The sequence below is a fragment of the Gadus morhua genome, chromosome 21 (genome assembly GCF_902167405.1).
Source record: "Gadus morhua chromosome 21, gadMor3.0, whole genome shotgun sequence".
Classification (NCBI taxonomy): Eukaryota; Metazoa; Chordata; class Actinopteri; order Gadiformes; family Gadidae; genus Gadus; species Gadus morhua.
Window position 1 is genome coordinate 5493745 of NC_044068.1, and position 27500 is coordinate 5521244.

Below are 27500 nucleotides of genomic sequence, written 5' to 3' on the forward strand. Positions count from 1 at the left end.
CCACTCAGCAGCAGTCCAGTCCTTTTGTCTTGAGCCCAGGCGAGACGCTTTGACGTTGTCTCTTATCAAGAGTGGCTTTACACGAGGAATGCGACAGCTGAAGCCCATATCTTGCATACGGCGGTGTGTGGTGCTCTTGAAGCACTGACTCCAGCTACAGTCCACTCTTTGTGGATCTCCCCCACATTTTTGAATCGGTTTTGTTTGACAATCCTCCAGGGCGCGTTTATCCCTCTTGCTTGTACACTCTTTTCTACCAAATCTCTTTCTTCACTTCGCCTCTCTATTAATGTGCTTGGACACAGAAGCTCTGGGAACATCCAACCTCTTTGTGCAATGACCCTTTTGTGTCTTGCCCTCCTTCTTTAAAGTATCAATGGTCATCTTTTGGACAGTTGTCAAGTCAGCAGTCTTCCCCATGATTGTGTGTCATACAGAATCAAACGAGAGACCATTTAAGGCTTTCCAGGTGTTTTGAGATATATATATATATATATATATATATTTATATATATATATATTATTATTATATTATTATTCACTTATTTGTATAGCCATGAATTTAAAGTCTTGTTTTGTGTGCAACCCAAAATAAAACTCATCATGTCAACCAATTCAAACATTTTATAGCTTATCCCCGGTACAAAATGTTATAATTTATGAGTTACCATCCTTACTGCTTAGTGATTATTTAATACGATTTGATTCAATTATCTGTTTGTTGACCTTGGTTGTGGTTTCTTTCAGAGATGGCCCAGCCCATTCAGCAGCTTACCGCGGACATAGAGAGTTCGCCACACAGAGAGCAGATTCCGTTCACCTTAGTGGCTCGTAAAGAGGTTGGCTGTGTGGTTGATATCTACCAAAGCGTAAAATGCATACACTTGAGAAGACCGGTTTCCCCTGTTATTCTGAGATTATTATTAGAATTAGAATTCAGAGAAAAGCTTTAATTGATTGAAAGATCCGCTCTGTCTTTCGGGCAGTTTAGTTTTTTAATTAAGAAAAAAAAGCTATTTCTCAGAATTCAGAGATTTTAATATTATCAATTCAGAAAATCACGGAAACATTTGAGACTATAATGCTATTCACTATTAAGTCAAAGACTTTTATCCAAAGCGACTTATAGTGAATACAGCAACAGGTCAAATCCAAATCCAAATGTCCCCCTAAATCTTCCTGTATCTTTCTTATTGTGACTAACCCCCTGAACCCACTCCTTAAAGTGTGTGTATCATTTTAACTAGCTTGTATCTTAAAAGAACCCAGCTAAGAACTAGGTCGGAAACAGACAACACTGGGTTTGACTATAACAACTCCAACAACACATAAGGGCCCTTTTAAACGTTTACCTGTCGATTATAGTGAGGGTTAGTGAGTGTTAGTGAGTGTCTTAAATCACCGTGGACTTCTCTCTGAACGGATTGCGTTCCTCTTGTACCCCAAGCAGGGTGATGGCGTGGCGTGCGAGAAGCGCGTGATGGACACGGCGTGCTGGGCGTGCATCACGGTGACTGAGGACACCTACGAGAAGAGCATCTGCGCGGGTTTCATGAGCATCATGAGGTACATCTGCCAGCAGAACACCTCGGGTAAGTGGGTTAAATCATCGTTGTCGTCGCCGTCGACGACGTAATCATCATCGCTATAGCAACGGTAGTCAGCCACCAACGCCAAGCCCAGCCACAGTCTATTTTTTACAGTCATAAGACGAGATATGAAAGAGCTGGGAAGATGGTGGTTGTTGTTGTTGTTGTCATCCTCTGATGTGAATTGCTTTGGTTTGGTTAATGTTTGAAGATTGTACTTCTGCTATTTTGATTAACTCTGCAACCGACTGGTTATAAAGTCACCAGGAATTTGGATGTGTGGAGGTAAACAAACCAAGCAAACAGTTTTCTCTCAGCAGATGTTGAGCCCAGACTCTATTATAACATAAAGAGGGGGAAACATCGATCATGTTTCAAGTTTCATCCAACGGTAATCATATTCCCCAGGAGAAAAACACATTTCCGTCTGTTTTCCTCTTCAATTACAGGGAGGTACTTGGGCATGACGGTTCCAATAGTTACCGTGGTGCGAACGGATGATGCCCTTAGCCGCCTGTCCAGGGAGGTCCGGCTGGCCTACTGCCTCCCTTCCTGCCTCCAGGACCAACCCCCTCTGCCTACCGACCCAGATATCACCCTGGAGACCTGGCCCGCCACGGTGCTCCACAGCAGGTCTGCCTCCACTTCCTCTGGACTGTGAATCCGGTCATCAGAGAGGCTTGATGGCAGATTGGTCGTTTCTAGCCTATAGTGTTATCCATAATCATACCTTTCATTAATTTCACTCATAGTGGCAGGGTGAACCAAACTAAGGAATAACATTTGTACATTTGCCAGAAGACAGAGACCCAACAATATATCGCTTGTAGGTAAAGACTTTCATAGAACCAGGGGCCAATCATTAACAATTGTTAGGTAAGACCATTCCCTGTGTACAACAAAGATAGCTAGGATAAGATGCTACACGATGCTACTATTTTAATCTTTAATTTTTATTTTATAATACTATTTTTAAGTGCAAGGAGGTATATCATAAAATGGGTGCATACATTAAGTGAAAGGACGCCCGACATACAACGAGTGAGTACATTAGGTGCCAGGACGTACAAAATACAATAAGTGCGTACATTAGGAGCCAGGACGTACAACATACAATAAGTACGTACATTAGGAACCAGGACGTACAACATGCAATAAATGCTTAAGAGAGGGTGTGGGGTAAGGGGGGGAGGCTATGCTGAGTCTAGGTGAACACTGACCTGTTCTCTATGGTGTATAGTGTTATCCATAATCATACATTTCATTCTTCTCATTCATAGTTGCTGATGTTGAACACTGCTGAGGTATAACCAATGAAAACATTTCGTTTTTCTGAATGTTGGTGATTGATACACCGATTTTTGTACCAAACCTTCAGCATGAATGGTTGGAATACATAACAGTGTTGGGAGAATCAAACAATCACTGTTGAATCACAGACTGCCAGTAGGAAGAACGAGTGGATAATAGTCATAAGGGCATTCAAACCTTCATTTAAAACTGAAATTCTGGCAAAATATAAGGCCTCAAAAGCCTCATTCTCTTAGGAAACCGTTAACCGAATATTAAAATGTTTTCAGACAAAGAAAACCTTTTAGAGAAAGCCGAAGGCCCTCCACGCACCAGGGCTCCGACGTAGAGCACAAACAGAAGCTGAACTTTCCTGCGTCCTTGTATTTGCCCCGGAGGCATATTAAATCACGCGCGGACGTACTCCTTTAGTCCGTTTAAATGGATCCCCAAAGGGAAATCACCATCAAAAACACGGGAGGTAGAGGCGGAATAAACACACGTAAACCCAAGGCAGCGCTCCCATTGTTTAACACGGGTGTGGTTTGAACGTGGGCCCTCTGTGTGCATGCTCTATGCTCGAGGCTCGAGCTTTGTGGTGTGGAGGCTTTAAAGGCTCAGTTATGGTTCCACGTCGCCGCAATGCAGTGACCACGCAGTCGCTTCGACGCAGTCTTGAACCTGTTTTAGTGAGCGGACCAATCACAGCCCTTGCTGACTGCGTGCAAGGTTACAATATTTGGGAAGCACACGTCAGGCCCTTGCAGTGGACGCAAGGACGTAATGGGTCTGTAAATGACGTGGAACCATAACTAGTCTCACTGAGATCCTGATTGAAGCGACCCCTTTGTTGTTGTTGTTCCCAGGGCTTTCACAGGTCCCACCAATGAAGAGACCGTCCTACACGAAATCAGAGCATTGGCCGAGATCCTGGCCTCTCCGAACCTGCTCAGCAACACATTCGTCATCGCCGGATACACCAGCTTGGCCGCCACACACCGACACAACGAGGTCTGGCTCCTGGAGCGCCAGTGACGTTCAATAGGAACGCCGTGGGTTAATGGTGGTTTTAGTCGGTTCCTCCTTTGTTTGTTGTTCCCCTGGTGTCCATTTGTTCATGCTACTCCCTTGGTGAATGGTGGACGAGGACTCAATTCCTCTCAAACACCTGCTTTGAAAGTGTTAGTTATCAAGTTAATTAAGGTTAAATTAAGTGTGTCATTGGGTTTGTCAATAACGCTGCTTTGTATAGATGCATGTATGTTCAATGTTCCCGATTGTGATGTCTGTCATGTTGTAATACTGCACTGTTCTTGTGTTACATAGCTTGGATTTATAGGTGCTGCATGTAAGATTCGAGAGTTATAAAGAGAGAGAGTGAAAAAGAGCATATGAGAGCATGATTGATCAAAATAAGCAACCAATAAACATCTTCTCCCCCTCTGCTCCCTCCCATACTACGTTTTGCTGCATTTGAGCATTTCCGTGCACCTGTGATTGACAGGGTTGATTGATTTCCCGACCATGAATGAAAAATTAAAAATGTGCTATCTCCTATTCTGAGAAGAAACTAATTTAGAAATATTTTTTTCCATATAGGTTACTTTTCGTTTTTGTGTTCGGCAAGTCAAAATGTTAAGGATGTTTAAGTGCTCCATATGTATGTTTATATTCAGGCAGTGATGAATATCATTTATGTATAGCTTACCCTGTTTTTACATCAGATCTTCTTGTTAAAGTAATGCCTTTGGTCTATCACTCTCTTCTCTCAGTTATCTTTGAGTAATCTATTTTTTTCTGAAATGCGTTCCCTTGTTCGTTTTGGGGTGCTTTTAATATATTAGGAGTAGTGTTTTTTTTTAAGCACAATTAAAGCCTAAATGTTCAAATGTGAAGTAATGTGTGGATTTGACAAAATGCATAAAACGTCATAATAAAGTATGCATGCCGAAAGGTATGGTAAACAACCACTTTGAGAACTTTTATCTCTCCCACACGCTTATTCATCATCTGAAAATTAATTATAATATATCCTATAAGTAGGTACAGAATTAGACCTCCGTTAGTGGGAGACGCAAGAATATGAATGAGTTTTCGAGATTTGGTAGCCTAAATACATTTTTATCTACGAGGTCTCAGCAGAAATATGACCACATTTTGTTTCGCCTCATTGGGGACACATTATTAATTGTTGTTATTATTGTTATTATGATCATTATTACGGTAATAATTATTTTTGACGAATAATTTCTGCCTCATAAGTTCAGGGTTCATTCGCTTCTCTTCCAAAATGGCGGAAGAACCAGCACGAGAATGGAGCGATGATCAGCTCAAAAGTGATGATCTCCCGAAAAAAGACCTTATTAAGTTTATCCAAGATAATGCGGCTAACTCGGTACGTTGAATCATTTTGGGGGTGTCTAATTGATACGTGTATGAAATTGCGAAGTTAGCATTCAAGCTTGCGTTGCGTCGCACAGGCTGGTATCTGGCGATGCTAACCGTGTGCACTGCCAGCTAGCGGCGAGGCTAGCCATGCCTCCGCAGAGCTAGGCTAATGTGCGTTGAATGCACCACGCACCATGCATGTAGTGGCGTGCATCCCACTGTATTGCAGCAGATGTTATCCACAAAATGGAACGGAATTTCCTATTGTATGTTTTGAATAAAATGCAAATGAATAAAATGGGACTTGGGTCCCACCTTTTTAATTTTTTTATTTTCTGGAGATTCTGTGCGATGACTCTGTGAAACACTAATGATTTATGCATGGTTGTATCCTCTTTCAGTTTCTTGCCGAGCACAAGCTTCAGGGAAACATAAAGAGTGTTGCGAAAACGGCAAAGAAAGAGCAATTGATGATTGCCTACAATCAGCTGTTTGAGACCAAAGTAAGTGATATTTAGCAGTGAACTAATTTTAAGTATATATTTAGAAAAACTGAGATCACATGCATGTTTTTTCCAATAGGAAATGTGAAATGTTGGATAATAACTTGTTATTTTTCCATTTACAGAAATTTAAAGGAACTGAACCCATTGAAGAAGTCATTGAGCAGGTTAAAACTGTAAAAATTGAGGATGACCCGAGTAAAGACGCAAAGACAGAACTTGTGGATGAGGTACTGTTCAGACATCTATATTTTAACCATGGTGTCTGATAAATTGAAGCCAAATTCTGTATTCAATCTATATTTTAACACATTCCCTTCTAATATCATACATCAGTCTCATCTTTTGTGATATCCATTAACTATGCATGGAGAATCCCATAGGTAATTTACTTTTGTAATTCAAAACATTCCACATTTTTAAAGCTGAGATCCTCATTGCTTTGCTTTTCGAAGGGTCCACCCAAGTACTTCAAGTCGGTGCTGAAGAAAGGCGACAAAACAAACTTCCCCAAGAAGGGTGAAAACGTGAGCTGCTGGTATACGGGGTCCCTGGTGGACGGCACCGTCTTCGACACAAACATCCCCACAAGTAGGCCTCATTCATATCCATCTCCCAACTATTTCAGGTTATGATGAGCCTGGCCAGTTATCTCATTGTGTCCATCTCCTCTAAACCCCACAGCGGCCAGAAAGAAGAAGCAGTCCAAGCCTTTGAGCTTCAAAATTGGCATGGGCCGAGTCATCCGAGGGGTGAGCGATCCTAATGGCAATTATATGCAAGCAATGCTTCAACGGGTATCGCTATGAACGGATATATCCGGAAACATCAGTGCCCTGAACTGCCTCTTCATAACATTATGGTTGATGATCTGATTGACTATTTATTTCTTCTCCTAGTGGGATGAGGCCATCTTGACCATGAGCAAAGGCGAGACCGCCAAGTTGGAAATCGAGCCAGAGTGGGCCTATGGGAGGAAAGGTCTTCCAGAGAACAAGTATCCTTTTTCATTTGGACAAGCTGTTGAGATTCGTCTTGGGAGTGTGAATACTTTACACTTCATCAATAATAATTTCACAATAAGACATGTATGCCATGATGGGGTGATGTTTCTTTAGAAGAATATATGAAGTAGGGAGTGATGTTTTCATGGCTACCGAAGTCCAATCTTTGCTAGAATAATGGCATAATATGTGGCCACGGATGCATGCAATACTTCTCATTTACATTGTGGTAGTTTACTTATTTACATTTTGAGTACACCCCAAATTGCATATTTTAAGCGATGGGCCTAAAGTTGAGTTGGTCCTTTTTTGTTTGACTTAAAGATCTATGTATTTATATCAAAATCCTATGTCCTTTCCTTAACCTAACCTTCTTCAGAATCCCTCCCAATGCCAAACTGATCTTTGAAGTCGAACTGGTAGCTGTGGACTAGCGGACAAAGGCTCGCATGCACATCCCAAACTAAGAAAAGTGTCACAAGATGACCATGCTTGAAAGATAACATTTTAATTCACATATTGATTACGATTGGCCTGGTTTTGTTTACACCCGTTAATGGTTTGTTTGTCTTGTCAAATTGTTCATGTATTATTTACCTTTCCAGCATGGCCAAACAAGTGATGACTTGTCAATACTGTACATAACAGGAGTCCTGACGTTTTTCTGTATTTGTTTTGCATGTTCAACGTAAGGTATGATTAAAGAATTTTGAAACCGACATTTGCGATTTTATTCCATGTTTTCCAAACTTGGGGGTGGAGTCATATGGGGTTGTAGGCTAGATGGATATGCTCTAGCTATAAAGATTCATTTAATAAGACCTGGAGATTTTAATCATGGTTGTTGATATAATTAAAATGTCAGTGTCCTATATTCAAACATTGAATAAGGATTATTAGCCATGACTCAACTAAGTGAGCAAGTCATCACAGGTCAGTATTGTAAGAAGCTGTTTTGGGTTTGACTAATGCAGATGACACCAGGTTTGGTGTCAGAAAATTGGGTCAACTCAAATCTGCAGACAACTAAACAGCCCAATTCAAAATGGCCACTACCTTTGTTCAAATCATCCGTCAGTAAAATGACTGAAAGGATTGTAAAGTGGCTAGGGTAATGAGGCAAAAAAGGATTGGCATCCTTGGGCAAGATGTGAAACTCCTACCTGCAGAGTAATTAAACTGCATCAAAATGAACCCTGCCAGACGCTGTGCATAGGTGTCCAATGCCAATTATAAACAGGTGCAGCTTAAATCCCTATACACAGGGCTCTGAGCTATGGCATATTCAATTGGTTATATTTAAAAATGTCCCAACAGAATAGTGCACGGCTTGAATACCATTAAGTAATGCAAATATAATTTGGTCATAGATCTCTCCGCCATGTCATGCCTTGTTTCTAGACAAGCACATTAAGATAAATGATACTTAGCAACTACAAGTGATTTGTTCACCAAGTCAAATCTTTATTCTGTGCAGAGGAAAACATTTCATTTGGTAAACAAAGATGTGATGTGAATGCAAGTCATCTCCGCCCAGGCGCTATAAAGAGCACTTAGGAGTTGGCATTGGGTCCCTTCTTCTTTCCGAAGGTGGGCACCACGTTGACGAAGCGCCGGTTGTACTGGATGCGACGCTTAGCCCGGCCGGTCTTCTTCTTCTTCTTCTCCTGCTTGTCAACCTGGAAGGATCATGGGGAAAAAGCAGAGTTGCATCGACACGGTCAATGATTTTAGTGAAAGAAACCCACACCTGTAATACAAGCATTGAGGGAGTCCTGTGTGATCATTTAAAAGCAGTTTAGATAAATAAATAAAAATTAAAAAAAATCGGAAAAAGTATCGAATCATGTACCTTGGGGGTCTGTCCCCTCACTTTACCAGCACGGGCCAGAGAACCGTGGACCTTGCCTGGAAAACAATAAATGAAGTGAAAGTTACAATTAATTGTGGCGAGTATCAACGTCTGGAAGAAATATTTTCTTCAGACTTTGGTCATGATTTAGCCATGACAACAGGTAAAAATCCTGTTGGGCTAATAATTAGCTACCCATTACAATTTCGCAAATAATTCAAACCTTCATGAAACAATCATGAGCCAGCAGGGATTCATACATACCTCCAAGAAGCCTTCCAGCCACCTCCAGGGTACAGTGCTCAGAGATTCCACAAGATGCCAGAGAGAGGTCATCCTCCAGTGGGCAACCGGCGAGCAGCAGCACCTGGTCTTCAACCAGGAGACCCTCAAGAGCCTGGACGTGGGCCTGAAATACACAGCAAATAGTTTCGGATTAGATGGCGTCTCGAGAATGATGGCAAAAATAGAGACATGACGGAATATTGGGTAGGAATGTACCTTGATAGCTCCAACGGTCTCCTGACCGGTCACCTCAAGGGTGTGGGTGTTCTGGGCACGCAAGAAGAGCTGCATCTTGATGCTGGGACAAAAAACAAAGTGTTGATTGCAAATATAGTCAGTCAATTACTTTCATCATGCCTCAACACATAGATCGCATTAACCTGGAGTAGGGGATAATCACTTTAACTAAATAATACAGGGAAATCGTTTAACCAGCATGACGGTGGATCATATTATACCAAAAAAAGTGGCCACTACAATAAGGTGCATCAGGAAAATATGCGTGGAACAATCTCGAGGTAATAAGCTAATGCTATGCTACATCCTTAGCCACATGGGGCACGCGTTCTGGAGAATCGAATAAAAATAAGACTTCTTGCACAAATATTTACAACTCTATGTTATATTCGTGATCTGCGATATAAATTATATAATATAATGACGCCTCTTTGCTTTCAACCCTTGATAATACGCACTTTAAACAGAATTTCGGCAGGCCTTACCTCGTTTGATGCTAGTCGATCAACGCTAGGCAAAAAAGGGCTTCCGATCGGTCCGAGCTGCGCATGTGCAGATTTACGTAAACTGGGAGAGCCGACGTAACCTTTTGACTACTTCCGTTTCAAGTATGGCAAAACAAATAAAAACAAACTATATTCTCTGCGGTCCTAACTCGAAGTCTTTAAAGTCCTGATTATACTACGCTTCGTTATTCAATTGGAGTTCACTACTCAACTCGTCCTGAACCTGTCGGTGTCCTGGAATGGATTGATTTGAACTGTTGTGCCCTGTGCTTTATACTCAATAAATGTTCAAAGTGCAGTTAACAGCCAGTCGCATCTGATAATTTGCTGTACTGTTGTTCGTACTTTGAACTGTATTTTATATTCTTAATTTGAATCGACACAATTAATCTCAAGTATTGGGAGGGAATCATTAAGAATTCCATGCATACAAGTCAGCTCTGTTGTCCCTCAAAATCAATCCCCTGTTCATATTCATGAGGGGCATCTCTCAACATGTTATAATCCATGTTGACTTAAAAAGGTAGCTTTTACTTATCATAGTAATAGATCAATTGATAACTGATTATTGTACTTTTCCTGATATAACAAATGAAGCCACATCATATAATATCAATCTTTATTATGAAATTAAGCAAAAACAAAAAAAATAATTCCCTTTCTCTGTGAAAAGAGGACCATGACATGTTAAAAATCGGGGTGGAAAGAAGAGACAAGGGGCCACCGAAGTACACACAACAATGCCTTCTTTTGAAACCAAAATGGTCAACAATCAGATTTTTGTGAAAAGACCGAAACCGAATCATCCGCTCTAAAAATTAAAAACTCCAGAGGTAACAAAATTGCCTTCAAATGAACATGCAGAAAAGAACTTAAGGCCTGGAACACCAGTGGTTGGTAAGATGAAAAATCAGGCGATCAACATTCCGCCAACAAAGGACATTGATAGATTATTGATATCAGAATAGACATGACCGAAGGGGATTATTGTCTTTTCTCTATCTTTATTATTGCGTCCATCATGTTGGAGGAGGAGGATAGTACTGGTTATACTGGGCGTACTGGTTGTACTGCCCCCAGTTGCTTTGTCCCCAGTTGCTATATTGTTGCTGCAAAAGAGGAGAGAAAAAAAAATAGATAAGCAAAAATAAGTACACGACACCAAACGTTTTACATCGACAACCATTGAGGCAATTTAGCTGCTACTAGCTACTAACACAGTACAGGTCATTAATTTGAACGTAAGAGAGGCTCAAGCATGACTAATGGTAATCTGCAGACATGAGGGGGTTGAACCCCGACCCCGCCAAGAATGAACGGCTGTACAGTGACTAGGGGGCGAGCCGTACCTGGTACCAGCTGTTGTAGTTGTAAGCCGGGTTGGCTGTCAGGTCCTGCCCGGCGGTTCCAGTGGTGGAGTTCTCTTCCGCGCGCTGCCTCTTAGCGTCTGGTTCCCCGGAGCTGCACACAAGGGGTTTCAGGTCAGTCCAATGAAACGGAGCAAAATGACAACTACCCTTCTTTAACATAATACAGCACACGGCACAAAACTGTGTGCACTTATATTAAAAATATATATATTTGGTCCAATATGCCGTTTAAGTTTCTACTACTATTCCTTAATTGTTCAGATTCACTTTTGAGTTGCTATTTTAGAGTGACCAAGTGTTAAGTGTAGAATTGAATATGTCCGTCGTTTAAAATAACAGATTGTTGAAAGGATTCCTATGTGCTCAACATAAACTAAAAACACAATTCTTCGGAACTGTGAGCATACTTCAGACCTGCAAACTCCTCAGAGGAAAAAAGGTGACAGTGTCACAGGGGGATTTTTTTTTTTTGTAATATACAAATGACACTACTCTAAGCGTGACTTAACAAAACTCTTTATCAAAAATCAATGTCAAAACATCCTTAAGGCTTATAAAAAATATTTTATTTACAACTGTCACCATTTTTTTTTTGTCTCTTATTTTTGGAGAGACAAAAAATAATTATTATTCTGTGAAGTTGATGAATTGTCACTTTTAGGTTTTCTACCCAGTTACCAAAAAAATAAACATTTGGAATACTATGCGCTGTGGCAAGCACATGGTTTGCATGCGTTACTTCGAAGGCAAAAAATATCTAAAATACAAGAAAACACAAAAACCTACATTCAACCAGTGGGGTATGGCCCCTGACTCTCTGAGGAGGTAGGTACCTCCAGGTACCACCTCCATGCCAGGGCGCCCTGAATTTATGTTTATTAACAGCTCCTCCACCGGGGTCAAGACAATTTGAGGGCCAGATCCAGTCTGCCGACTGTCGGCCTATTCACGATTTGCTTAAAAAAAATGGGTAATTTAAATTTATACCAATACGATGGTGGCAAAAGCTTACCAGTTTTTATGTTTTTTATACTTCATTTCTATAGGCCTACTTGATTCGCTGACCGCTTGGAAGCCATCGGAGTACATATTTTTTTTAGAAGAAAGGGGTTATGTGGTAGGATCTTTAAGAATGCTTAACTGGGATATTTATATATTCATGGCTCAAATATTAAGGATCATGCTTTTGAGGTGTAACTAACGCATTTACGCGGTCAGCGATCCGCTGCCAGGCGATCCGACTGTCGGCCTATTCACAATTTGCTTAAAAAAATGGGTAATTTAAATTTATACCAATACGATGGTGGCAAAAGCTTACCAGTTTTTATGTTTTTTATACTTCATTTCTATAGGCCTACTTGATCCGCTGACCGCTTGGAAGCCATCGGAGTACATATTTTTTTTAGAAGAAAGGGGTTATGAGGTAAGATCTTTAAGATTGCTTAACTGGGATATTTATATATTCATGGCTCAAATATTAAGGATCATGCTTTTGAGGTGTAACTAACGCATTTACGCGGTCAGCGATCCGCTGCCAGGCTTTGGTTCTCCGGGTTGCAGAGGCTTTAGCGTTCCCTTTTCTTGTGATAATGTCCTTCTCCTCGTCATAGCTCTCCAGGAGAACCTGAAGTTCCATTTCATTGAAATAAGCGGCCCGTTTCGCCATTTCGAACAGGGTTTCCATGATCCATACATCACGTCTTTTTAGGTTTGGCGGTGACGCGCACAACCCTGTGTTAACCAACCGAGTTGATTGAACTAATGCATAACCGCTGCTGTGGAACCGAAAACTCTGGGTTAGTCGGCACAGGGTAAATCAACCTAGAGTTCGGCGTTAACTCAGTGTTTGGTAAACCTCCGTTCGTGGAACACCCCTCTGGACGAGGGTTTCGCAAGCTCTCTTGCGTTGTTTGGCGCGCATGAGCGGTAGGCGACCGTCTCATCCAATGGCGAGCTCAGTTGGTGCTGTGTGCTTCAAGATTCCGATTGGCCCAGAGAAATGTCAATTATAAGAAAGATTCTGAAGCAAGTGCTGAGATTCCGATTGGCCCAGAGAAATGTCAATTATAAGAACGATCCAATAATTTTTCGCAATTCTGGACCCCCCCCCCCCCTCCCCCCAAAAACAAAACTCTCCGGTTCTACACGATTCACGTGAATGACCAAATTGACCAAGAAAACGGCGATTGTCGCCGAAAAGCGACAAGTTTGCAGCTCTGATACTTGTTACGCTTTCGATTCCAAAAATCAGGCGCCTAGCTAGACAATGCGATTAACCATTGTGTGTGGTAAGGGTGGTGAAAAACAAAAAACAAATGGGAGGGAATTACCCATTCTCTGCTTTCCTCTTGGAGGATTCAGTTTCCTTTTTAAGCTTCTGCTGCTCGTCGTATGCCGCCACAAGTCTGTGAAATGTAAAAAAACATGTTAAAACAAAGGGCTTACACAGCATCAAGACCTCAGAAGTAACATGTAGAAACCACGGTGTAGGAGACGGCATGGCCGAGGGGAACTCACACATTGATGTCGCTGCCAAAGTCCTCCAGGAACTCGACTTTCCGTTGGGAGAAGAGCAGCCGGCACTCGAGGGGCAGTGAGCTGTTCAGGGCTTTGTCGAAGCAGGCCAGGATTTCACCCTCGTTCTCCTGCACGTCCCCGCTGTACTCCAGCTCCAGCAGATTGAGATACAGCCTGGGACTCGTCTGGAAAGCCACCGGAAAACACAGAGGGTCATTTATATATTAGATGAAAACACTGCATAATTTATGCAACACTTTAGGAAAAAAATCTTGCATAATCTTAAAGTGCAGTTCCCTCAAAGCCATTCCTTTTTGCTGTACTTTATACATTTTGTAATGTATAAATGTCTAATGTATTTGTTGATTTTAACTTTATTTGATACATACAACCTTTCTTTTAGATTAAAATTTTGTTGTTCTGACCGTGTTCTCGCACCGTCTGGATGACATGTACATTTTGTTGTGCCACGTGCCATGACAAGGGGTTGAGATCGATAACGAGTTAGATAACCGACCCGGTGGCATAACGCTCCTGGCCTCGTGCCGGCTCTCACCTCGTCCTTCTCGATGGCTTCCAGCAGCACCTTCCTCGCCTTGCTCAGGCTCTTCTGCACCTTCATCAGCTGCCGCGCCAGCTTCACGGCGTAGAACGACGTCTCGCTGGCGTCCTTGGCCGACGCCATGGCCTCCCGCAGCAGCGTCTCCGCCTCCTCCAGGTTGCCGTGGCGACGCTCCAGGCTGACCCGCCGCAGGCGCACCATGGCCAGGGACGGCAGCGCCTCCTCCAGGGCCTTCAGGATGCCGCGGGCCTCCTCCACGTTCCCTGGAAGGAGAGGGGAAACACAAACTCGGTTTTTAATTCTTTTTCTGTGGTGCGGACACCTGGGAATATGGACTGTGCCCGTGGGGATGACCTACTACTTCAGTTCCGGGAAGGGGAATTTTTCATGTGGTTTCAGGATTAAACCCCTCACCTTTCGTTCCGATCCTATAGCTAGATTAGCAGACAACTTGTCTATTTTCTTAACACTTAAAAACTAAACTCCTATTATCATCTCCACCTCATTACTGTGAAGTGGAGATCCAGTGCTCCAGTACTGTGATGGCCACCTAGTTGACCTCTGGTTAAAGCATGTGTCGTGTTGCCTTTGTTGTCCAACCCTGGAGCCGGGTCTTTACAGTACTACCAACCAAGCCCAGCTCTAGTTGCGATTAGAGGCAAGAGAATACAGCAGATTGTGGCTCACCCTGTTGTTCCTCATAAGCCGCAGCTAGAAGGTGGATGGACGGCTTCTTGGGCAGGTGGATGGTGCACGCCTTCTTGTAGACGTGTCGCACGCCCTCAATGCTCACGCCCTCTAGATATTTTGCATACTTAAAGAGCGAAACACAGGACAGGAAGTGGCAGCGGGCACAGAGGGAGAGTGCGGGGAAGGGCAGAGAACAGAGAGCGGGAGGGGGGGGAGTAAAAATAAAAAGAAGAGGCAGAAGAGAGACCAGCCATTTTAACACTGTAACTTCGAGGGTTGACCGAAGTGAATTTCTTCATTGTCAAGAACGTTGTTTAAAATTTTCTGTGTAAACCCATCAGCACCTTCATGGAACCAATTAGATAAGTTTCTGTAAGGTAGTGGGAGACGGAGAAGATGCAACGTAGTAGTTGGCAAATGCTGCAGTCAAATCTTGTGTGGCAAGCTGGCCATCCCCTAATACAACAGATACAGTCACATATCAACGTTACACGCAGAGAGTGCAGGACGATTTACTGTGTCCATGTGATTATCATCGTTGATGGGAAGGGGGGAGGGGGGAAGTGCAGGGTGGGGTAAGTGGGGAGTGAGAGGGAGGACAACGATGGGAGTACCTTGGTCCAGAACTCCTCGTAGAGGGCACACGCGATAAGGCACCGTTCAAAGAGCACCACCACTCGCTCGGGGGTCCCGTTCTCCATCTCAAAGTCCAGGTACTCCTTCCAGTTGTTCAGCTGGGCCTTCTCCAGGGATTTCACGTGGAAGTACGGCCTCTTAATCTGAAACGGCAACACGTTTAATACAAACCTCCTGTAATTGCTCTGTTTGACCAGGAATGACCAGCTGTTATTTTAGGCACACACTGGTTGGATGACACTAAAGTCAAAAGGGAGCCTTTCACAACGTACCCCTTCTTCAAAGGCCCATCGCTTGCTGACTTCGTGTTCGTTGTGGTTGAAGTACTCCTGTCGGGTTTCGGTGACTTTGTGACGCATGTTCTCGATCTCCGTCACTCTCTGCATTAGAACACAAGAGACCCGGTTAACACTCATTTACCCTTTTTTCTAAATCACACGGCAAATGCTCCTTTTTTTTTTTTACCAAATCAAAGCGGACGCCAATGTACCTCTTTCCCTGGATCACTACTCCCTAAAACTTAACGGCCTTGGCCTGCCTGCAAGAAGTTTCATCAAGAGCTTACATTTATCGGCATCATGAGACAAAAGAATGGGAGGGGAATTCAAGCCTTTGTTGTAGTGATGCCTGGGGGGGGGGGGGGGGGGGGGGGGTACGCCGGTAGGCATAGACCCCCCCCCCAGGGGCAGGGTTCTTGTGGTGTACCTTGGCAGGGTCCGGCAGGTCCTCCATGCCTTGTGGAAGCTCCTCCTCCGCCGCTGGCGTGTCCCCGTCCTCCCCAGCCACGGTGGTGATGCTGGCCTTGGAGAGCTCCAACCTCAGCTGGATGAACTCTTCCTCCGACAAAAAGTGCTTGGGGTTGTTGTTCTGAACGTGTTCTTTGAACCTGGCGGGAACAAGGTGGACCCATTAGGTTTCTGGAGCTTATTGGGGCACAGTGGCAAATGGACACAGCAGGTATTCAACTAACATCATGGGGTGAGTGAAGTCGCTGACAAAAGATATGATAATGTGCTATGATAAAGACTGCCAAACATATTTCATACGAGGACAGCCGTATATGAAGTATCAATCGGTGGATTCAACCGTCAAGGTCAGCGACACGCATCATAATTGTTCTCCATGTTTGCTGCGTACCTCTGGAAGTGCTGGGAATACAGTTGGGTGGGGATGCCCAGGATGCGATCATAGATGTTCGTGACATGAACCAATTTCTCCTGCTCCGTCTCCCAGTTGATGTAGGCTTCCCACAGCCGGTCGGAGCGAAAGTCTGTGCCTGCCGCCAGTACCGCATGTTCATAAGCACTAAAGAGTCAGAACAAACAAAGAGTCAGGAGGACGCAATTTTTTTCGGTTTGCATTGGATTGTCGGTGCCGTAAGTAGTAAACGTTTATAAATGCTACTTTAACGGCACGACCAACCAAAACCCAATTGGAATCTAGATGGAAAGAGTGTTTAGTTAAAAACATGAGCAGCTTTCACTGCTTGGCCACCTAGAGAGTTTGTTATGTACGATCATTCAAAAAAACCCATGTTTCCCATAGACATTTAACCGATGGAACCAGGAGCCTCGGAGGCGGGACTTATTCTTCAGAGGTCTATGATGCGATATGTTGTCCTTTTCTTATAAGCTAACTAAAATGGCACAGGTTGGTTTCATTTCCTCAAACTGACGCCAGACCAAAACAAGAAGTGTAACAAAACCAACAAACCTCTTGTTCTACGGACATTAAAACAGAAAAGGAAAGCTTTCCCGGCAAATTATTATTTATTTTTTGTTGAAATTCTTGTTGTTCCGTCTTGCTCCGTGAGTGCTCGTGAATCTGTAAAGCGTCCTTGAGCGTGACACAGGCACTATATAAACTAAACTTATTTTATTAATATTATTATGGAAAGCTTTCCCAGATACATGTACCGGATGCCAACTTACGCTCTGATACGTCCTTCCGTTTCTGGGTCGGCAGGGTCTGCGTTTTCTTTGATGAAGGACAGGTAGTGAAGCCACAGGTCTACGCTGAGAGGGATGGCCTGCAAGCCGTGTCTGTACACCTGGGGACGGGAAGAAACGGCACCGACAATGAGACACAATTGACAAGATGGCGACAGAACGCGTGATTAAAACACGCGTGGCAATATAGAAAACGACAAAATGGTAGAAAATGGTATCTCAGAGGAGACACTAATCAGGGCTCCAGAGTGCGCCTAATTTGGGCGCACATGCGCCTAGAATTCGGGGTAGTGCGACCAAATATTTTATTTGGGCGCACCGGTGCGACTGAAAATGTATCTGATATAATTATTATTATTTATTTTTTTACAGAGCAGTCTATTCATAATATTGTAATAACCACGGAAGAGGCAGTGAATGAAGTATTGATTAGACGGCGATTTATTACCGTTGGAACACGCAAGACCGGTAACAATAGCAACGCCGGTAAACAAACACGCGAAGCCCAATCCAGGGGCCTGTACTACGAAGCTCGATTAGAGGGTTAGCGAGGTATGTTGAGCTGAAAGCCTGGGTTAGCTGTACCATGAAAGTCGATCTCTTTAATCGTCGCTGTATTACCATGGTGACTTACGCTCGCAACCAAACCTGGTCGGGAGCAGCTTTTCAGCGAGTCTACCCGGAGATCGGCTACTTATATCGGCGTGCGCAGCTTCCTAGCCCCTCCTCCGATAATGGCGTCACCATTTGTGGGTGTTCCCATGGACCTCGGCGCACTTATCGTACAGGCGTCTCTCCGGAGACAGGGTTTTTCGGGACAGAACCGATCCCTTGGCATTGTCTGACAATATTTTTTATGAGAGATACAGATTCGGCATTTATTGAAGGCATTTATTTAATGGTCAAAATATTATTAATCAGTGGCGTAAATATCGACGATGCAACCGGTGCAGCTGCCCGGGTTGCCCCCCCCCCCCCCCCCCCAAAAAGTTAGTCTGGAGCCCTGCTAATGTTTAGCAGTATCATGATATCCCCGTGTCTTGGTCATATTTACCTCCTCCGCGACCTGTATGTTGTCGTGTTTTTTTTCGATGTCGGCATACTTCTTCCAATAGCCGTAGCAGTACGGATAGTGGAGGAAAAACGCATCAAATGCTTTCCTCACCACTAGGAGAGCATTCTGTAAGAAAAGAAAAAGAAGGAACAAACAGAACATCAGTTTAGGTGTCTAAAGCGCACACATTTAAAGGTGTGGTGGTTAATCTTAAGGAATGTGAATATGAGTACTTCTGTGCATTGTTCACCTCTTGCTCAACATACTGCAGTAGATAGACCCAACTGTTGAAGTCCTCTGGGTTTGCCTCGCACTCCTTGAAGAGCTTTTCAAACTCTGACGGGACCTCGGGCTCTGGGGGCGCGGGCGGTTCCTGGGTGACCTCCTTGGCCGCTTCCTCCAGCTCCATACCATCCTCGGACATCTGAGGAGCCTCGTTGCCCCCTTGGAGTAGAACGCGTGAAGGGTTAAGCGAGTGCAAAAGGTAGAGCGGCATCACAATCTCAAGCCATCAGTTATGCAAAATCTATGAACACACAAAGCAAATTACCCTGGAGACCATCTTGGTCCACAGCCTCTAGTGCTACAGGGACCTCCTGGCCTTGCTGTGTGGACTCCTCAGGCACTGCCATGTGTTCTACCTCAGGTGACTGTGGGGCAACTTCGGTTGGCTGAGGAGGCTGCTCCTCTTGGAAGAGCTGGGCATTTGCTAGCTGGAACTGCTCCACCGCTTTTTCCACTGAAGCCAGGCCTGGAGACATCTGTTGTTGTTGGGGACCGAAGGAGTCCTGGGAATCCACATGCAAGACGGTGTTCTTTGAATCGGGCTCAGCGGGGACCTGCTCCAGAGACCACTCGGCAGGGGGAGGGAGAACTGGAAGGTCTGGTAGAAAGCCGTTGCCAGCGCCCTCCATAGCTTGGGAGTCCCCACTGCTGGAGGAGTCCGTGTCAAGAGTTCCCGTCATGGGCTCGTCTGTGTTGTTATAGTCTGGTAACACAGAATTTGAAAGTTATTAGACAACGCATTTTTTTTTTATAATTAAAAAAACAATGTTTCTGGATAAAGATAATTACAGGAATTGTATATTGGACTGAGTTGTGGGACGATTTGTTGGCGACACCACGCCAAATGGAGACGACACCATAGAGTTGTTGTACTTTATAAATCGCAAAACTTTTTCGCCACGTCTCCTATGAAATACGCGTTTGCCGTTTCCAGCAACAATGTCTTCCCACAATGGTAACTGTCCAATGAACAAACCCTATTTGAAAGTCACGGATGTCCGTTAGGTGCGTAGGGCCAGGTATGCGGTAGTAAAATGTCTAATTACAAAATGGGGGAAGTCAAATAACAAATGTGCAACTCGGCTGTAACAAGCCGTATGTCTTCCCCGCTTTCGGACTGTTAATGAATCAGGGTGCCAACAAAATAATAGCAACCCAAATAATCCGCAGCTGTTGCAACCTGACCCTAACCCCATTTTCAAACTAAGGCCAAGTTATTGTTGGGGCATGATAGTTAAAATAAAACATGCACTCACTCACTCCACACAAAACGAGTTCGTAAGAGATCGTATTAATAGAAAGTCGACGGTAACACCGTTTATTACGTTTAGAAATGGGCCCGTGTTAATACTAAATCAAGACAGCACATTTGGTGCGAGGAAGTGTAGGTTTCGGTATTACCAACATTAGCAATCGAGACTTTAGCTAGTAACACATCCCTTCCGTAGACAAGTTCCTTTCTGTCTTGTTCAACGTTACGGAGATATGCTGAACCAACAACACAGTAGACCTCATTCAAAACACGCATCATGTATTTGTTCTGAGGTGAATGAACTATATGTAATGTGCCCTTATCTGCCAGTCCCAATGTGTGTGTGTGGTGTGTGTGCTCCACGCTAGCTAGCTAAGGTAGCTAATTTTAGCATCTTCTCCGGAGCCTAAAACGCAACACAAGAATCACATCGTGCTCGGGAAAATCCGTCGAACCAACAACACGCGACGATCATCTCACCAGTATGTTCCATGAAAATCGGGTCGAACGATTTGCGAGTCGATCTCAATTACTTAATCTTATACTGAAGTGCGGCACATCAACTCTCATTCTCGACAACTTCCAGGGGGCATTTACGGAGAAGGACGGCGCGTGCATCGCGGGACAGCGCCGTGCCCGTGCCCGCCGCGACGCGGATGGGGGGGACATTACGCGCCCCCGATACCTGTTCAAAAACGATATAAGGATATAGTATAAGTTGGTGGTCAATTTAGGGTTTATCTCAGTTAAGACTCGTGTTGGGTAGTTTTAATAATTGTGTTATTTTCCATTAGAATAGCCAGCCCAGCTTATCAAAACAATCTATAATAATAACAATAACAACATATATACTAATATTTTACTGCGCAACCAACGTTACTTCCAAAGAAAAAACTTGCATATTGGTTTAATGAGGACAACTTTGAGCATGATTCGTGAGGCCATCAACTGAATCGTGTGTCTTATACCCCAGCCCATGTTTTAACAAAGTAATTTTCTGCACCTTAAACATTACGAAGATTACGGCAACAAATCAAAAGTCAGATATTATCAACAACCGGCCAGATTCAAATGGCGCCCATTTGCACTTTTGTGTCGTTAGGGTTCGTGCTAGTTCGCACTAGTACGCCTGCGCGGGGCCACTGGCGTAGTAGCGCATGAGCAACGGAGAGGAAGTGGCGGGTGATCTAGGTCCGCACCTTTTCCGGTAACACCGCTCTGCCTCTGTACTGCTGTGTGACTGAACGGCTCGGCTGTGAGAGAGCAGGGGCGAAGAGAGGGAGAGAGAGAGAGAGAGGCGAGAACGGGGAGAAAGAACTTGGGGACGGGGGCTGCCGCTGTCGCAGGTTTGTCAGTCTACATTTGAACGTGTTTTGTATCTCAAAGAATGCTCTTATTGTTCGAGGGACCGCCCGTGTAACAGCGGCGACGACCTAAAGTTGTGCTCCGGCGCTGACACCCCTCCCTTTTCCGAACCGCTCTTGTGTTACAGGGTAGGGAGCGGAAAGTCGGATGAATCGATGACCTTTTGGGCGTGCTGCCTCTTGGTGTCCCGACGCAGATGCCGTTGGGAGTGATTCGAGTGGTTTCCACGAGAATGTTACCGGAGGAAACCTCGATGTTTTTGAATTTAGCGATCGAGTGCCTCTGAGAGCAAGTGTTGACACCCGGCGGCCGAGGAGGAAGTCGGAACTCTGGGCTTGGACAGGGCCTCATTTACACGGCGCGATAGTCGCGGTCCTTTGACTCATCGCCTCTCCCTTTTTGGGTCCCAATCCACGGGAAACTACTCTCCAAACGACGATTCTGAAGTAAGTAGTCTTTGAAAGAATTGGAGATATATCCCGACATTTCTTTTTTTTTGTTAACAGTAGAGATAATATTAATCATTCCCCGATTACACAATCTACACTATTACTATTTGTTAGCTGCTTAATTCATACGGGTCATGATAATAATACAAGACTCCTTGTTCTCTTTGTGGCAGTTACCCACCTCTACATTTTGACAGCTGTCAAAAGTGTTCCTACTATCACGTGAAAAGTCACTTGGATGTCACAACACTGTGCCTGAGAGACTATAGTCCGTTTATATTCTACCGAAAGCACAAAGAATTACTCTCCAAAGAGAGCACACCGTTCATCTTCCAAGGAGGTATTTATGAAAAGCCAACGAAATGGGGAAAATTCTTTCGAAGATCTTTGGCAACAAGGAGATGAGAATATTGATGCTTGGACTTGATGCGGCCGGCAAGACCACCATCCTCTACAAGCTGAAGCTGGGCCAGTCCGTCACCACCATCCCCACTGTGGGCTTCAATGTGGAGACCGTCACGTACAAGAACGTCAAGTTCAACGTGTGGGACGTGGGCGGCCAGGACAAGATCCGCCCGCTGTGGAGACACTACTACACCGGCACGCAGGGCCTGATCTTCGTGGTGGACTGCGCCGACCGGGACCGGATAGACGAGGCCAGGCAGGAACTCCACCGGATCATCAACGACCGGGAGATGAGGGACGCCATCATCCTGATCTTCGCCAACAAACAAGACCTACCGGACGCCATGAAGCCCCACGAGATCCAGGAGAAGCTGGGCCTGACCCGCATCCGGGACAGGAATTGGTACGTTCAGCCCTCGTGCGCGACCACCGGGGATGGACTCTATGAGGGTTTGACCTGGCTAACCTCAAACCACAAATCTTAATGCCCATGCGATTCCGGATCAGACTGTTTTTTCTTCTTCTTAAAGGATAACGTGTTAAAAACATGAAGACCCCCCCCCCCCCCCCACATGGCAAAGAAAGAATTAGAAAAGATTCTGAAGTAATTGAAATGGAAAAAATAATCAGCTTTTTTCATAAATGTAAAACGAGAAAAAACAGTCCGGTTATATTCTTTTTTCTTTTTTGATAACAACGGGCTCTTCATATTTCCGAAGATCTTGAAGGCAAAAAGACGATTATTTTGGGCTGGATTTTGTTTGCTTTTGGTTCTGTAGTATTTCACTTACTCGTCTGTATAATCATTACTTTTTAAGTACAACATAACCTTTATACTTTGAGCTCTTATTGCAATTTAGTTCCCTTTTCCTTTCTGCATTTAACAAGAATCTTTTTTAACTTTGTGCTAGAGCTTGCAATTATAGCTTTGATAAGGAACGCAGACCCTCTAGTCGGCCTTGACAGTATTCACATAACCCGACTTTTGCTCCACAAGTTGGGGGAGACCATGAGAATGTTTGACATGTCCGTGTATTTACCAGAAAGGACGGCCTATCATCAGCAAAACAAGTTGGCCGGTCGAACTGCCCACCGTAGTCTAAGTATATGCATAACGACCATTTCAGGACCTTGCACAAACATGGCTTTTCAATTGTGATTGTAAACAATGTCTGCAATGGGGAAATTGGCGGATTTTGTGTGTTTTTGGGTGCAGTCATTCCATCCATGATGTCTACGTGTTCATTCCACAGACACTTATCTGGATGCTGGATAAACGATAAAAAAAAAACGACACTGTGATGTGGATATGCTTTACTTTGTTTGACATAGTTTATTTTTTACCACCTTTCCTGTTCCCTTATCCCCTCTCAAGAGCTTCCATGAGTGAATACGTGAAGGTTCAGCTGCCTTTTCTTGGGAGGCCACCAGTTACAGGTGGCCCCATAGACACGAGACATTCACTGCAGCCAGAATCTGACTGCTGAGTCTGCATTGCAGCAGTGTTGCAAAACTACCTACCAAGTTTCACAGGAAAGAAGGGACGCTTCGGGGCTGTGTGTTTCCGCACCTGTCTGTCTGTATGTCTGTGTCTGTCTGTCTGTCTGTCTGTCTGTCTGTCTGTCTGTCTGTCTTTCTTTCCTTTTTCTGATCCACTTTTGAACCCCAGTGAGGGTTAAATGAAGTCTCCCACTACCACTGCATCCATAGTGCTTTAATGATTTTCTTTTATCTAAACAATCAGGTTTTTCCAGCGGGTGTCGTTCTGAAATAAACGCGTGCGGTGACCTCGGCTCAAAGGTTATAGATAGGCAAGAGGCTTTTTGTTTTATTTTTGTTTCCACTTGCTATGCTGTTTAAAATAAAAACAGGTTATCCAGACCACTTTTCAAGCGAAGCCTTTTCAATGCGAGACCTCAAAGGAGGAAGTTAGTGTGGGGTGACTTAATGACGTAGAGAATTAAAAACTAAGCAATAGTGTGCGGTAAAACCGTACCAGTTGCCTTTCCGCTGTGAGTCACACTGACTGAATAAGTGATGAGATCTCTAGTTTCAACCTAGTCGTTATCGGTGACGCCTTCATGCCTTAGGGTTAGTGTATTACGCCATTATTTTAAAATAGCATGCTTTTTTCTTCCTCATACAAAGCAAGCACAACATTAAAGGAACATTTGAAATGTCTAATGTAGACGGTGTCATGGTCGGGAATGACTCATACCGTTTCCAATCAAATGAAAGACTTTGGTGTACTCATTTCACCTTTTCTGTTAAACACGAAACTCATGTCCTTCATAATTCATACACTTATCAGTGGTTCAAATTCAAATATGCCACATAACGGATTTAAACTGACTCAAAGTCAAATAAATGAAGTGAGATTGTAGAATCTATTTGTTTGGGGAGTGTATGACTAAAACCCCTTTTTCACAGCAGTAAGTCTTATTACGCAAAAGTTTCTTTAACACATTTGGGATTTGCATAAAAAAAGGGCTTTTGGAACATCAGAGGTTTAAGATTAATGTTCAATCATGGTAACACACCAGGCCAGATCTCTTATTCCTCTAAAGGAATCCCACACCTCTATCTCTCCCTCTGCGTGAGTGTGGAATGGCTGTATTTGCTCAGCCAGTGTTTGTTCTGCGACTGAGTGGAGTTTGACCCGCTGGGAGGCATGTGACAAGCACAGTGCACTGAAGTTATGCCAGGCAATGACACGTGCCCCTGGCCATTTTCTTCTCCAAAAAACAGAAGTTTGCGTCTGTTACTAAATCCCCGCCCAAAAAAGACTAGGAATGGGTATCCACTTTAATGTCTCATTTCATCTTTAGTGGTGTTTTCTTACTTTGCAGGTGGTTAATAGGTGGTGGAACTGGAAACATCACAAATGCACCATTTCCTTTTTCACTACAAGTGAGTCAGATACGTGTTCAAAAGCAACTGGGTGTACTTTGCAATTCTGGTGGTAGGTCTCTTTTCCAGCTGTCACTGCACTCAGCAGCAGATGCGCCGGCCCACTTTGACCACCGTCCACTGTCACTCTCACCTGGGGCTCCTGTGTTATAACACGGAGATTGTTGATCTCTTTAACTTTGATGTTTGTTTAACGTGGTGAAGCTGATTGACCTCTTTTAAGATGTATTGGGTTTTACAGGTTGTCCTTGAAATACCTTCAGGAACATGTGTTTTGTTTTTTGTGTTTTCAGCCTTATGTGCATGAGAGACTGGGTAGACCTGCTTCACTTTATCTCTTGTGTTGTGGCTTAAGCCTGAGCACTTCCATTGTGTGCTGCAGAGTGGGAGTGGACTGCTCCATTGTACTCCTTTTTTTCCTGATGGGGGGGGGGTGCACATTGAACAATACTGTTTCCCATTACTCAAAATGTCATTTGTTTACTCAGGCGTTCCAATTCACTTTTAATCTCAACTTTATTTCTCCACCGCTACAAAATGGGACGGGTGATACCCAAAGCAGGGACATCATTGCTTCAGCCACATATGAACAGCCACAATAATAAAATCTATCAAACTCCAGGAAATTCCAAAGGTAAAATAATGCTAGTCAGCTTGTGTACAGTAGATGCAAAGTGAGTTTGGTATACAACTCGCACCCAATGTTTGAAGTACCAAGGCCATTATCTTTTGTTTGCTTTGCAAACAGTTTAATAACATGCTTTGAAGATTTCCTAATTATGTGTCAGAAGCCCTGACGTAAATCCTTTTTTTTTTTTTGACACATCATTTGACACAGCACTTTTGAAATAATAGGCACAATGGTATGACAAATTCACAGGGCAGCTTAGACTAAGGGTTAGGGTGTTAAACTCCCCAGCTTAATGGTTCTGGGGTCTCACCCCAACGGCCACAGTCTATCTGGAGGCATCCTTGAACAGGATACCTAAGGCTTGTCTGACAACATGCATTTGACATGTCACTGTTGCAACCAACCACCGCTCATCTTGGCTGGATCCCCATGTGGCTAGGGACCTCTCCAAGTATGAGTCGAACAAGATTATCCCACAGGTGTGTTTGCAGTTCTGTTAATCTTCCCATGATGATTAATTTCCCACCACTGGCGCTGTCTACTAAGTAGTCCTTGAGATCAGACGTGTTTAACCTTGTTTCATCGTTGCTTTAGCATAGCCCTGTTTTAGCTTGCCAGTTTTTGGCTAGCTTTTTCCATCAACCATTTGACACAATAACTCCTCGTTCTCTAGTTTATGAAAAAAAAATATGTATAGGCCTACAGGTAACGGATGCTACATTTTAATCACTGGTAACACTTAACAATATGCGTACAATAATTAACTATTAATAACATTAGTAACTTCATTAGTAACAGTTCATTACCAGTTTGCTAATGTTCTATTTTCATGTTAATTAAGGAATTTATTCTTCCATTATTCAATTAGGTTAGGTTTATCCGACATGTACAATGTAATAATGGTGTGTCACTGCATGATCTAATGTTAATGGTTAATCTATGTACCCTTAAAGTGTAACCGATTCCCTCCTTTTCAGAGCAGGTAGGGTCTTATAACTCAAGGGCCAGGTCCTCGAGGGAAAGTTTATTTGTATAGCGTCCTTCAAACATGAAAGACAAGGATGCCTACGCTTAGGCTGCGGGGATTGTGGACCCAACAATGTGCCCGAAAGAAGATCCTGTACGCTGTAATTCCTCGTAAACCAGTCCTTTCGAGTTCTGTGCCTGTATTTAATTTATTTCTATAAATATTTTTTATTGGGAATACCCAAATGAGTTATTGTGTCTATTTGAACTTTGGACAGTAAAATAAGTTGAATACTGCGGCGTGCACCCGAGGCAATCGAACCAGAGATAGGTTTAAGTTCCTCCACAAATCTCACTGTCCTGGTCGTCAAGGAGACCGTTTTAGCATCTGCCCCGTAAACGCACCCTGCGGTGTCGCCCGGCCGCAGGCGGCTCCCAGTTACTCCAAGAGTTCCCCGTACACGTTGCACGGTTGTGGGCCTGGCAAATGTGCTAACAATTACAGAGAGGCGTGTGTGTGTGTGTGTGTGTGTGTGTGTGTGTGTGTGTGTGTGTGTGTGTGTGTGTGTGTGTGTGTGTGTGTGTGTGTGTGTGTGTGTGTGTGTGTGTGTGTGTGTGTGTGTGTGTGTGTGCGCGAGGGCACATCTGGCTGTGCCCTCGGTGGGATAGGAGCCAATGCAGGCAAAGGAAATGATCCATGCTGCCAGACCTAACGAATGGAGTCTGTACATTAGTAGAACAAAAAAATGCAATGTCCTTGGAAGGGCAAGCACACAGACAAGGAATTCATTCATGACATACTTTT

The 27500-nt window shown here is 43.8% G+C and overlaps 5 protein-coding genes across 5 annotated transcripts in view; 3 read left to right on the plus strand and 2 right to left on the minus strand.

Moving 5' to 3' along the window:
- LOC115534075 (heme-binding protein 1-like) overlaps positions 1-4854 on the plus strand; it is a 5954-nt gene extending 1100 nt beyond the window's left edge. Inside the window, exons 2-5 of the mRNA XM_030344688.1 lie at positions 748-839; positions 1448-1592; positions 2039-2222; positions 3746-4854. Coding sequence (XP_030200548.1) covers positions 748-839; positions 1448-1592; positions 2039-2222; positions 3746-3914 — 590 coding nt within the window. The 3' untranslated portion in view covers positions 3915-4854. The remainder of the gene's footprint in view (positions 1-747; positions 840-1447; positions 1593-2038; positions 2223-3745) is intronic.
- A 292-nt stretch (positions 4855-5146) lies between these two features.
- On the plus strand, positions 5147-7493 carry fkbp3 (FKBP prolyl isomerase 3). The gene is made up of 7 exons (XM_030344690.1): positions 5147-5274; positions 5669-5770; positions 5896-6000; positions 6226-6361; positions 6455-6522; positions 6670-6767; positions 7154-7493. Exons 1-7 carry the CDS (start codon positions 5170-5172, stop codon positions 7206-7208), a joined length of 669 nt encoding a protein of 222 aa, XP_030200550.1. The 5' UTR covers positions 5147-5169; the 3' UTR covers positions 7209-7493.
- Positions 7494-8214: 721 nt separating this feature from the next.
- On the minus strand, positions 8215-9934 carry faua (FAU ubiquitin like and ribosomal protein S30 fusion a). Its single transcript, XM_030344693.1, has 5 exons — positions 9634-9934; positions 9128-9209; positions 8891-9035; positions 8627-8682; positions 8215-8453 (listed from the first exon to the last, which is right to left on the minus strand). Exons 2-5 carry the CDS (start codon positions 9200-9202, stop codon positions 8328-8330), a joined length of 402 nt encoding a protein of 133 aa, XP_030200553.1. The 5' UTR covers positions 9203-9209; positions 9634-9934; the 3' UTR covers positions 8215-8327.
- Positions 9935-10661: 727 nt separating this feature from the next.
- On the minus strand, positions 10662-20649 carry prpf39 (PRP39 pre-mRNA processing factor 39 homolog (yeast)). Its single transcript, XM_030344671.1, has 15 exons — positions 20450-20649; positions 18983-19420; positions 18683-18876; positions 18433-18558; positions 17361-17479; positions 16567-16734; positions 16135-16315; positions 15702-15809; positions 15408-15572; positions 14791-14917; positions 14098-14366; positions 13542-13726; positions 13355-13429; positions 11004-11115; positions 10662-10763 (listed from the first exon to the last, which is right to left on the minus strand). Exons 1-15 carry the CDS (start codon positions 20460-20462, stop codon positions 10674-10676), a joined length of 2370 nt encoding a protein of 789 aa, XP_030200531.1. The 5' UTR covers positions 20463-20649; the 3' UTR covers positions 10662-10673.
- Positions 20650-21131: 482 nt separating this feature from the next.
- On the plus strand, positions 21132-24080 carry arf6a (ADP-ribosylation factor 6a). Its single transcript, XM_030344691.1, has 3 exons — positions 21132-21315; positions 21462-21780; positions 21957-24080. Exon 3 carries the CDS (start codon positions 22146-22148, stop codon positions 22671-22673), a length of 528 nt encoding a protein of 175 aa, XP_030200551.1. The 5' UTR covers positions 21132-21315; positions 21462-21780; positions 21957-22145; the 3' UTR covers positions 22674-24080.
- Positions 24081-27500: the final 3420 nt, after the last annotated feature.